This window comes from Heptranchias perlo, chromosome 6 (assembly GCF_035084215.1).
Source record: "Heptranchias perlo isolate sHepPer1 chromosome 6, sHepPer1.hap1, whole genome shotgun sequence".
NCBI classification, from domain to species: domain Eukaryota; kingdom Metazoa; phylum Chordata; class Chondrichthyes; order Hexanchiformes; family Hexanchidae; genus Heptranchias; species Heptranchias perlo.
In genome coordinates, this window is record NC_090330.1 from 31776340 (window position 1) to 31789128 (window position 12789).

Here is a 12789-nt window from a genome sequence, read left to right on the forward strand (position 1 = left end):
TCTATATCCCCTTGCAGGTTTTTTATGTCCTCCTCACTCTCTACTTTCCCTCCCATCTTTGTATCATCTGCAAATTTTGATATGTTGCACTCGGTCCCCTCCTCCAAATCGTTAACATAGATTGTAAAGAGTTGGGGACCCAGCACCGACCCCTGTGGAACACCACTGGTTACTGGTTGCCAGTCCGAAAATGAACCATTTATCCCAACTCTCTGCTTCCTGTTCGATAACCAATCCTCCACCCATGCCAGAATATTACCCCCAATCCCGTGATTTTTTATCTTAAGTAATAATCTTTTATGTGGCACCTTGTCGAATGCCTTCTGGAAGTCTAAATACACTATGTCCACTGGTTCCCCTTTATCCACCCTATACGTTATATCCTCGAAGAACTCAAGCAAATTTGTCAGACATGACTTCCCCTTCATAAAGCCATGCTGACTTTGTCCTATTAAATTATGCTTATCTAAATGTTCCGTTACTGTCTCCTTAATAATAGACTCCAAAATTTTACCCACCACAGATGTTAAGCTAACTGGCCTATAATTTCCAGCCTTCTGCCTACTACCCTTTTTAAATAACGGTGTTACATTAGCAGTTTTCCAATCTGCCGGGACCTCTCCTGAGTCCAGGGAATTTTGGAAAACTATCACCAAAGCATCCACAATCCCTACTGCCACTTCCCTCAAGACCCTAGGATGGAAGCCATCAGGTCCAGGGGATTTATCCGCCTTGAGTCCCATTATTTTACTGAGTACCATCTCCTGAGTGATTTTAATCGTATTTAGCTCCTCCCCCCCGAGAGTCCCCTGTTTGTCCAGTGTTGGGATATTCTTAGTGTCCTCTACTGTAAAGACTGAAACAAAATATTTGTTCAGCATTTTTGCCATCTCCATGTTTCCCACCATTAATTTCCCGGTCTCATCCTCTAAGGGACCTATGTTTGCCTTAGCCACCCTTTTTCTTTTTATATAACTATAGAAACTCTTGCTATCTGTTTTTATATTTTTTGCTAATTTCTTTTCATAATCTAACTTCCCTTTCTTAATCAATCCTTTAGTTACTTTTTGCTGTCTTTTGAAGAATTCCCAATCTTCTATCCTCCCACTAAGTTTGGCTACCTTATATGTCCTTGTTTTTAGTCGGATACCATCCTTGATTTCTTTACTTAGCCACGGATGGCTGTCATTTCTTTTACACCCTTTTTTCCTCAGTGGAATATATTTATTTTGAAAGTTGTAAAATAACTCCCTAAATGAACACCACTGCTCATGTACCGTCTTACCCTTTAATCTATTTTCCCAGTCCACTTTAATCAATTCCGCTCTCATACCATCATAGTCTCCTTTATTCAAGCTCAGTACGCTTGTTTGAGAATCAACCTTCTCACCCTCTAATTGGATATGGAATTCAACCATGTTGTGGTCACTCGTTCCAAGGGGATCCTTAACTAGGACATTATTAATTAATCCTGACTCATTACACAGGACCAGGTCCAAGGTTGCCTGCCCCCTTGTAGGATCAGTAACATACTGCTCAAGAAATCCATCCCTGATGCACTCAATGAACTCGTCCTCAAGGCTGCTCTGCCCAATTTGATTTGTCCAGTTAATATGATAATTAAAATCCCCCATAATTATGGCTGTTCCCTTATTACATGCCCCGACTATCTCCTGATTAATACTTCTTCCAGCAGAGTTGCAACTATTAGGAGGCCTATATACTACGCCCACTAATGTTTTTTTTCCCTTATTATTCCTTATCTCCACCCAAACTGTTTCATTATCTTGATGCTTTGTCCCAATATCATTTCTCTGTCATTTGTTGGATGCTTGGCCTCCAACAAATACAGCCACCTTCCTTTGTGTCAAGAATGGCTCCAGTCACTGGAGAGTTTTCTCATTGACTCTGATTAATGCTAATTTTTGCTAAGGCTGCTTGGTGTCATGCTCAGCTGAATGCTGCCTTGATGTTGAAGGCAGTTACTCTCACTTCTGCTCTGGCATTCAGCTCTTGCGTCCATGCGAGGATCAAGGCTGCGATGAAGTCTGAAGCCAAGTGGTTCTGACGGGACCCAAACTGAGTGACGGTGAGCAGGTTATTGGTGAATAAGTGCTGCTTGATGGCGCTATTGATGACTCCTTCTCCAGTTTGCTGATAATTAGGAGCAGGCCAATGGGGCAGTGAATGGCCAGGTTAGATTTGTCCTGCCTTTTGTGGATAGGATATACCTGTATAATTTTCCACATTAAAACAAAAGCAAAATACTGCGAATGCTGGAAATCTGAAATAAAAACAGAAAATGCTGGAAACACTCAGCAGGTCAGACAACATCTGTGGAGAGAGAAACAAAGTTAAGGTTTCGGGTTGATGACCTTTTATCAGAACTGGATTCATCGGAACAGTAGTTCTGATGAAAGGTTATCGACCTAAAACGTTAACTCTGTTTCTCTCTCCACAGATGCTGCCTGACCTGCTGAGTACTTCCAGCACTTCCTAATTTAACACAATGCCGGATAGATGCCAGTGCCTTGACTGCATTGGTATAGTTTCACTGGGGGGCTGGGGTGGTGCACAGGTATTCAGCACCACGCTCAGAATAATTTCAGGGCCCATTGCCTTCATTGTGTCTAGTGCACTCATTCGCTTCTTATTGTCATTTGGTGTGAACTAAATTGGCTGGACACTGGCATCTATGATGGCAGGTACTTCAAGGGAAGACTAAGTGGAATTGTCCATTTGCTACTTTTGGCTGAGGACACTTGCAAACATTTTAGCCTTGTCTCTTGCACTCGTGTGCTAGGGTCTGCCATAGTTGATGATGGAGATGTTCCAGAAGCATCCTCTTCCCATTAGTTGCCTAATTGTCCACCAGCTGCTGCTGCGACATATGCCAAATGTGAATGGCCCTCATTGCATATGTAACCCTTTAAATATATCAGATTATCAAGTACACATTGCTAGATATTTAGCTTGTTGAGCATATTTTTTAATTCCTCTATTTTGAAGACAAAAGAATTTTGATTTTCTTTATCCATAAAGTTTGGCTAGTGCACAGTGACCATCATAATGCAATAGTAAATATAGTAGAAAATTCAGGCAGGAGTTGGCCAATGAACCATCTAGCCTGCCATCCAACTTCCCACAAGATTTCTAAATCTAATAACCCTGAATCCTTCGTGCTGATAGGAATTTGTCTGGTCCCTTTTGAGCCTTGTCAGAGATTCTTGTTCCACTACTCTGCTGGTAATCTATTCCACATGTTCATCACCCTTTTTACTGAAAAGGTTTTCCCCAAATTTCCCATTTTCTTGTGTCAGCTCATATTTCAAATTATGACTTCTTGATTTTTTAATTTTGTACACTACAGAAAATCTTATCTAGATCCATATTCTCCAACACTTCATTGTCTTAAATAGTTCTATCAAATCGCCTTTCAATCTTTTTTCAAGGGAGAGTCCAAGGATAGCGAACCTGTCCTCCTAAATCTGTCCCCTTAGGTCTGGAATCAATCTAGTGGTCCTCCTTTGTACTTCCTGCATTAACTTAGTGCCCTTTTTTAAAACAGCATGCTGTACTCCAAATGTGGTCTCACCAAGGCTAAATATAATTTTAGAACTACTCTTGACCTATAAATAATACCCCATGCTATTATACACATTCTGTTTGCTTTCCTAACTGCCTGTGAACATTGCACCAATGGTTTTAGTGAATGTAAAACCATAATCCCAAGTTCTTTTTCTTGTCGTGACACCACAAGCATATTTCCATTTAGTACATAATCATCCTTCCCTCTTCCGAATCTCTTAAGTTTACACTTCTCTGTATTAAATTGCATCTGGTACTGCTCAACCCACAGAACAAGCTCTGGGTCCTTTTGGCATTATGCACATTACAATTGTTATTTGTCATTGCTCCCAATTTGTTGTCATCTACAAATTTGGACAAATTACAAACAAAAGCAGCCCAATGCTGAAACATGAAAAGATCACCAACAATCAGTTTCCACCTGGATATCTCCCAATGCAGCACCACTTACCACTGTTTACCAAACAGCTAACTGCTAATCTAGTCTTAACGCTGCCATTGATCCCATGGGCCTAAACATTTTGTAGTAGTCTGTTATGTAAAACAATGTTAAATAGCTCCTGAAATCCAGGTATACAACACCCACTGTCCTCACCCCTATCTACTACGTGTGTAATCTCTTCAAAAAAAATCCAGTACATAGGTTAAGTACGACCTACCACTCGTAAATTATGCTGGCTATCACCAACCCTTGTTCTTCAGGATGATCCCTTGTAGGATCCCTCATCACACTTTTAAACAATTTCTCCACAATCTAGGTAAGACTTACAGGTCTATAATTTCATGGTCCTTCCTTAGTCCTGCACAATAGCAGTCACATTTGCTACTTTCTGAGATGTGACCTGAGCCAAGTGCCAGAACCCTTCGATGAAAATTGTCAAAGCCCAAGGCCTTATCAACCTTGAGCTTCTGCAACCTCCCAAATATATCCTCCCTTTTGATTCTAAACATTTCTAGTCCATATTTGTCATCCTTCTTGACCTGTCTGCAACCTTTGACACGGTTGACCACACCATCCTCCTCCGACGCCTCTCCTCCATTGTCCAGCTGAATGGGCCTGCCCTTGCCTAGTCCCGTTCCTGTTTATCCAGTCGTAGCTAGAGAATCACCTGCAATTGCTTCTTTACCCGCTGCTGCACCGTTACCGCTGGAGTCCCCCAAGGATCTATCCTTGGCCCCCTCCTATTTCTCATCTACATGCTGCCCCTTGGCGACATCATCCGAAAACACGTCAGGTTCCACGTGTACGCTGATGATATCCAGTTCTACCTCACCGCCACCTCTCTCGACCCCTCCACTGCCTCTAATTTTTCATGCTGCTTGTCCGCCATCCAGTATTGGATGAGCAGAAATTTCCTCCAACTAAATATTGGGAAGACCGAAGACCATGGGCCGGAAATTGCTCCGACCGGCGTGGCAAGGCTGTCCGCACATCCTGCGGACAAACACCGCGAAAATACTTACCTTGTGGTCTCCGACGTCCGTTTGTTCCCTCTTCGATTTCTTTTAAGTTCAGTGCTGTGAAATCAGCGCAGGTTCCTTCATATCAATAGAGACTGTGGGAATGGAAGCCACACCCACAGAATCCGTCAGGAAGAGAAGTCACTTCCACAAGCAGGCAAGTAGAGATCATTCCTTTACAGTTAACTTCTGTATGTTAGTTTAAATAAAAAATTAACATATCTTATTGTAAAAAGCTAAGCAAATAATTTAATTTAATGAAACAGAAGTTAAAAGTAAAAAAAAATTATTTTTTTATTTTTAAAAATTTGTAATAATCAAAAAATATTAAAATAGGAGTAATATGACAGTCCACATTTTTAAAATTTAATTTTTTGTTGTTTCTCAGTCATTAACAGTCATCGTGCTTTTTAAAAAAGTAGTGTAGAGCTGGTATTTTTCAGTGTACCTTTTGGTGGCGTAAGTATCTTCATTCCAGCTGGGCAGATGGGTAAGTTTATGAATGTTTAGTGATTTTATTGATTGTAGTGTGACGTGGCCCTTTAATTCGGACCTGTCAAACTGCCGGCAAACCAATGGGAGCAAGTTCACGATTTCCGGGTTTTAGTGCGCACTTTTGCGAACTTGCTCCCTGTCTTCGCCGGCAGAGAGAGAGGACACCATTACAATATGGCGACCAGAGGTGAGTAATTTCTGGGCCAATGGCTTCGGTCCCCGTCACAAATTCCATTCCCTAGCCACCGACTCCATTGCTGTCCCTGGCCACTTTCTGAGGCTGAACCAAACCATTCACAACCTTGCCATCCTATATGACCCTGAGATGAGCTTCTGACTACATATCCGCTCCATCAACAGGTCCGCCTACTTCCACCTCCACAACATCCCCCGTCTCTGCCCCTGCCTTAGCTCCTCTGCTGCTGAAACTCTCACCCATGCCTTTGTTACCTCTAGACTTGGCCGGCCTCCAATCTTCCACCCACCATAAACTTGAGCACATCCAAAACTCTGCTGCCCGGATCCCAACTCGCACCAAATCCCGTTCACCCATCACCCCTGTGCTCCTTGACCTACGTTGGCCCCCAGTCTGGCAATATTTCGATTTTAAAATTCTCATCCTTGGCTTCAAACCTCTCTATGGCCTAGGCCGTCTCTTTCTCAGTAACCTCCAGCCCTATAACCTCCGAGATCTCTGTGCTTCTCCAATTCTGGCCTCTTGCATATCCCCGATTTTAATCGATTATTGGCGGCGGTGCCTTCAGCTGTCTAGGCCCCAAGCTCTGTAATTCCCTCCCTAAACCCCTCCACCTCTATCTCTCTCTCCTCCTTTATGACTGTCCTTAAAACTTGCTTCTTTGACCAAGCTTTTGGTTAGCTGTCCTAATATCTCCTTATGTGGCTCGATGTCAAATTTTATTTGATAATGCTCTTGTGAAGTGCCTTTAACGTTTTACTACGTTAAAGGCACTTTATAAATGCAAGTTGTTGTTACGGTTTTTGTTCAATTTTGTTTTTTCTCCCCCTATTTCATTTGTGAACACTTGCAAAGTAGTGGTTTAGTAGGTGTCAGACTTGGCTCAGTGGTAGCACTATTGTCTCTGAGTTGGAAAGTTGTGGATTCAAGCCCCACTCCAGAGACTTGAGAACACAATCTCGGCTGATGCTTCAGTACAGCACTGAAGGAGTGCTGCACTGTCAAAGGTGCCATCTTTCAGATGAGACATTAAACTGAGGCCCCATCTTTTCTCTCAAGTGTACTTAAAAGATCCCATGGCACTGTTTGAAGAAGAGCTTGGTAGTTCTCCCAGTGTCCTGGCTAAAATCTATCCCTCAGCCAACATCACTAAAACAGATTACTTGGTCATTATCTCATTGCTGTTTGTGGGACCTTCATGTTTGCAAATTGGCTGTCACGTTTCCTACATTACAACAGTGACTACACTTCAGAAATACTTAATTGGCTGTAAAGCGCTTTGGGAAATCCTGAGGTCATGAAAGGTGCTATATAAATGCAGTTTTTTTTAATGTACTCTCAGTTCTGAGAGTAGTAACTGTAGAATGTGAAGCACAGCCAGCAATTTCCTTTAATATTGTGGGTGACACGTCACACTCTGCCTACCAGACGAGTTCTGTGAGCATTTATGTATAGAATTTTGCGCCCTGGCCAGTAAATGTTTAATTTCTTTAAGGATTAGGCTGCGAGCACCTGCTTTCTAATAGCATTAATATTAACTCTACGGTAAGAGTATCTGAGTATAATTATGATGGTACTCTTGAATTTTTCTTCAATGTTTTTGTCAACATAAAGCAAAAATCTTACATTCTAATGTAATCAGACTTATTAATATCTTCAGCACAAAAGTGAATATTGCTTGAAAATTACTTCAGGGCATTGTTGAAACAAACAGCTGACCATTATTACTCAGCTGGTATGCATGTCATTTATTCCTCTTGTCAACCAAAGCATTGTATTTAAGCATGTTTATTTCACAAGTTTTTATTAACTTAGAATGATTTTGTAGCAAAAAGGATAAGTACTGGCAGCTTAAATACAGATTCATACCATCCTAAAGCATCTAAACCTTTATGCAAATTCCTGCCACTGGTTGAAATTGACCAATTAGCACTGCATCGAGTGATGTTATGACTTAGTTTCTCTGTGATCAGATGTGGCATTTTAAGATCAAGCTGTGCTGAAACATAAACACATGCTGCACAGTGTTAAACCATAATCAGGCAATTTTTTTCATTAAATTGTAGGTACTTACATGATCTGTGTTTTACTTTGTGGTTGGCTAAGTAGCTTAGAAGAATATTTCCTATTATGGTCTTGTTCTGGTCATGTTAAGATATTATTAGCAATAATATGTTGGCCACAAAGGTAAAAATGCGTGCATCTAGAAATGTTGGAACATCTTCAGACAAGATAATTAAGCAAAATTAATGCTATGTGTAAAAAAAAACATAGGGCTAAATATTTGCTCCACCAGTCACGCACATAATTTTTTATTAGCTTTGTCTGTGGAATAAGCAGTAACAAAATCAATCTATAGGTGGCACATTTTCACAAATCCTAGAGTGCGAAAGTATTTTTTGGTGAGCAACTAATAAACTATAGTGGTGTGTTGCTATCATTATAGCTTTCAATTGTAGTATGAAGCGCAAAACACCATCTGTGCACGGTGTATGTGTTTGCGTGTTTTCTGTTTTATTAACATCTAAAATGTTGCCCTCTACATGCTTGTGCAATAAACCTAACAACTGGTTGCCACATTTACCTATAAAACAACAGTGACTACTTTAAAAGTAATTAATTTGCTGTAAAGCATTTTGGGATGGCCTGAGGGCATGAAAGGTGCTATCATAATGCAATTTATTTTTTCTTTCTTTTTGTGATGCCTGGCCTGCCAGTCAGAGACACCGGGGTACATTTTAACCCTGAAGAACGGGTGAGTTGGGGGCGGAGAGGGGGAAGTAAAAATCTTAAAAGTTTGGAGCGGGGACGAATCCCGGCTCCAACCTGCCGAATTCCACGTTTCAGTCAGACGCACATCGGTGTGCATGCGCTTCAGAAACCCTGAAGTCCCACCGACGCTAAAAGCCGGCGGGATGACATTTAAAGGGGCAATTAAGATAGTTGAAGTAGTTAAGTGAATTACATTTTTGTGTATTGAAGCAGAAAAATGATTTTAACTCTACCTGAACGTATCTCCCATGGCCTCTGAAAGACGCAATGGAAACGGGGGCAAGTTGCAGTCATTTGGACCTTTAAACCAGTGATTGACACATATGAAGAAAAGATGAGTTTTTGCACAGGGCAATCAGTTCTCTCAGACAAACCTTTGGCTGGGAATTCTTTGGGTTTAGACTGAGATTTCTTTGTCCACACTCAGAATTCTTGTATTCACACATATTCACCTACATTTTGGACCCCCTCAAACTGTCACCATCAGGATAGGGAGCGCAATGGATGTATTCAGCAGTACATCTGAGGAGGGGGCACATCAGCATCCGTGGCAGGCACGCGTGCAGTTCTTGGAGTTGCAGCTCCACAAGACAGAGGTGCGCTACAAGGACCTGCAGAAGAGCAGAGAGGGAACCAATAGAGGAGCCAATGTTGCAGGAGGCACTACCCCCGTGAGAGGGTCTACAAGCAGATGCTGAGCTTCCTGGACCTCTCTGAGGAACAGTGCCTACGAAGGCTCAAATTGAGTTGCCAGATGGTCGCAGACATCTGCAGGCTCTTTTATGCAGAGCTGCTCCCGGATGGGCCTGGTGGGCACGCATTGCCCACCACAGTTAAAGTCACCACTGTCCTCAACTTCTTCACCTCCGGATCCTTCCCGGGTGCTACCGGTGACATCACCAGGATCTCTCAGACATCTGCACATAAGTGTATATGACAGGTCACAGATGGCTTGTTTGCCAGGGCATCCGACTACTTCAACTTCCCCTGCAACAACATCAGCCAGACTGAGAGGGCAGTGGGTTTCCACTCTCTGGCTGGCTTCCCACGGGTACAGAGCGCAATTGATTGCACACACGAAGCAATCCGAGGACCTGCACATGACTGTTCATCAACCAAAAAGGATATCACTCCATCAATGCGCAGCAGGTTTGCAACCACCAGAAGAGATTTCTGCAGGTGTGTGCCAAATTCCCTGGCAGCTGCGATGATTCATTCATTCTGCGCGAATCCAACATCCCGGCCCTCTTCCACGCACAAGTCAGAATAAAGGGCTGGCTCATTGGAGACAAAGCATACCCCCTGCAGATGTGACTTACGACAGCTGTGAGGAACCCCACCAGCGAGGCACAGCAGCGGTACAACAACAGTCACATCACCACCAGGTCTGTCATAGAACAAATCATAGGATTGCTGAAGATGTGCTTCAGTTGCCTGGATCGATCTGGGGGAGCCCTTCAGTACTCACCGGCGAGGGTGTGTAGAATAATAGTCGTGTGTTGCGTCCTGCAAAACTTTGCTCAACAGAGTGGGTTACAGGTGGATGAGGTCCCATGCGCTCATGAAGCATCCGCATTTGCCATTAACTTTAAAGAAGGAGAGGAGGAGGACAACAATGGGCGAACTATCGGCAGAGCAGTGTCTCACCTGGCTGCTTGTGATGCCAGGGAGTCACTCATATTTGATAGATTCTCATAGGGAGATGCAAAATGATGGTAGTCAAGTACGCAGACCACCTGGAACAATCACCACGACTACGAACACCAGCACCTCACCCCCAGGTTGCAGAAAACAGTCTTACAACTACACATTCACCCATTGGCATCGAGTCTTGGCATTCATGATAAAGCACATGAAAGGGCGCTTTCACAAAAGGGACTCAACAATGGGCAAGACTGGCAGTGGTGGTGAGAATTATAAAATTTAATGTGCATTCAACAAAAAACAAATGTAAATGAAAAACATGACATTCTGTCAGACACCCTTGTGCATACCCTTGGTGATTACAAAACATTATACTTCCTCTTCCTCCCGCTTCTATGTGGTGCATCCCCTGTGGCTTCAGCAGAGGTAGTGGCAGGTTGCTCAGATTCATGCCCTGATTGCTTAGATGCTTTTGGCCTACGACCTCTGGGTTTTGGAGCCCGTGAGGGCCCCCCCCCCCCGCCCCCAAAGACTGCTCCACCTGCACCTTTGCAGGGGCAGACTCAGCGATCTGGAGAGGAGGCAGCAATGTGGGTACTGGTTGAGGGGGGGGCAATGGGTGAGACGTGGGAGCTCTTTGAGTGGAGCCCCCACTTCCATGTCCCCTTTAGTCATCATCCCTCTCCCGGGCCACCACTCTGCTGGACAGCAGTTTGGAGGACATGTGTGATGCCTTGGAAGGCCACTTCTAATGTATCTGTCTGCCTGTTTAAGGGGGCAGAATGTGGTTCACCGTGAGTCCGCATGGCCGTTGTCAGGGCCTGAATGGACTCATTGGTAAGCCTTGCTTGAAGCTCAATGGAGGCTGCCATTCTCTCCATTTCAGACATTCCATACTTACCTGCGCCACTAATGCTGGAGGTGGACTCCTCTAGCCTCTGCGTCAATGTGGAGACTGAGCATGGCAAATCTTCTAGTACATCACAAAGGTGCGTCTGTACCTCTATCATTCTCAACGTCTGTACCTCTATCACTGTACACAGTGTGTATTCACATGGTTTTTTTATTTCTCCTACCTGCTAAGGGAAACGTTCATTTAAGTTCCCTCCTATGTACTCTTGTGTGCATCCAAAGTTATTCCATTCTTTCAAGTATTGATTGTTTAGATTTGAAGCAAAATGTTTAGTCTGAAATATTTTTATTGGTTAATTTCACTCAAGTCTGTGTATATATTTTTCAAATTCTGGAGAGGAGTGCAAAGACTTACAGTTTTGTTTCCTTTTCAGGCATGGCAGCTGCGCTTTAGCCATCTTGTTGGATATGGTGCCAAGTATTATTCCTACCTCATGTCGAGAGCTGTAGCCTCCATGGTTTGGAAGCAATGTTTCATGAAGGACCCACTTAACAGGTTAAAAAAGGAGAAAATTGAATTAAATTGTGATGTATTCTGTTTGTGATGAATTGTAAAGAAATGGGACTTTGTGTTCTGTATTATGAAGAGAGAGTCACTAACCCGAGGACACAGATTTAAGATAATTGGCAAAAAATCCATTGGGGAAATTAGGAGAATTCCTTTTACGCAGCGAGTTGTTATGATCTGGAATGCACTACCTGAAAAGGTGGTGGAAGCAGATTCAATAGTAACTTTCATAAGAGAATTGGATATATACATGAAAAGGAGAAATTTGCAGGTCTATGGGCAAAGAGCAGGGGAGTGGGACTAATTGGGCAGCTTTTGCAAAAAGCTGGCACAGATACGATGGGCAAATGGCCTCCTTCTTTATGATTTATGTGCTTTATGATTCTATGAACTGAACTTGTCTCCATTAAAGAATAAAGATTGAGAGAAGATATGATTGAAGTTTCTAATATGCTGAGTGGGATGGATAATGTCGATGTGTACGCAGATTTTTTTTTAAACTTAGATTGTGAGTGCAGAACTAGAAAATGAGCCACTTGCTTAACCGAAATTATTGCAATAACTAGCAACTTAAATTTGATTTGAAACGTGATGACTAAATTTCACTTTGCAGTGTGCAATAAAACATACTTGGTGGTATGTGTTTTTGTAATTTTTTTACTCTAAAGATTAATTATCACTGCAAAGTAAGTTTGAAGTCTGACTGCCACTGTTAGCAGGCCTGAATTAAACAAGTTCTCTGAACTGCAAGTTCTTTGAACCTCATTTTACATGGTGCAGTTGCTGATATGCCCTTTGGGGCAAAAGTATTTAAATCTTACAGATCAACCAAAAATATTTTTTGAATTTGTGCAGACAAGCAACTATTAAACAATAATTGATCCTACTCTGTTGTTGTTCAGTGGGTTCTTTTGGGAAGGAGAATTGAGCATAGGTGAGATTTAATTTATATTATTATGCACTCAGTCATTCCAAGTATGTTGTAATAGCCTAGTTATGCCAGTGCCATTATGTCTTGTAGGAGTAGCATCACAATCAGACATAACAATCTCATACCATGCCAGAAAATAGGGCTGGAATTCTTTTAGCTTCAAAAAGTTCTTATCAATTTATTATTTGTTCTTTCCCTTTTTCAAGCCTCTTTAGATGATGTAGCCCATCAATTGAGAGGACATGCAGGCAATTGACCTACTCCTATGCAAGGATAGCTTAT

The 12789-nt window shown here is 42.4% G+C and overlaps 1 protein-coding gene across 1 annotated transcript in view; it reads left to right on the forward strand.

The window, feature by feature from the left end:
• LOC137322874 (mitochondrial intermediate peptidase-like) overlaps positions 1–12789 on the forward strand; it is a 139107-nt gene that overhangs the window by 95636 nt on the left and 30682 nt on the right. Inside the window, exon 17 of the mRNA XM_067986050.1 lies at positions 11443–11564. Coding sequence (XP_067842151.1) covers positions 11443–11564 — 122 coding nt within the window. The remainder of the gene's footprint in view (positions 1–11442; positions 11565–12789) is intronic.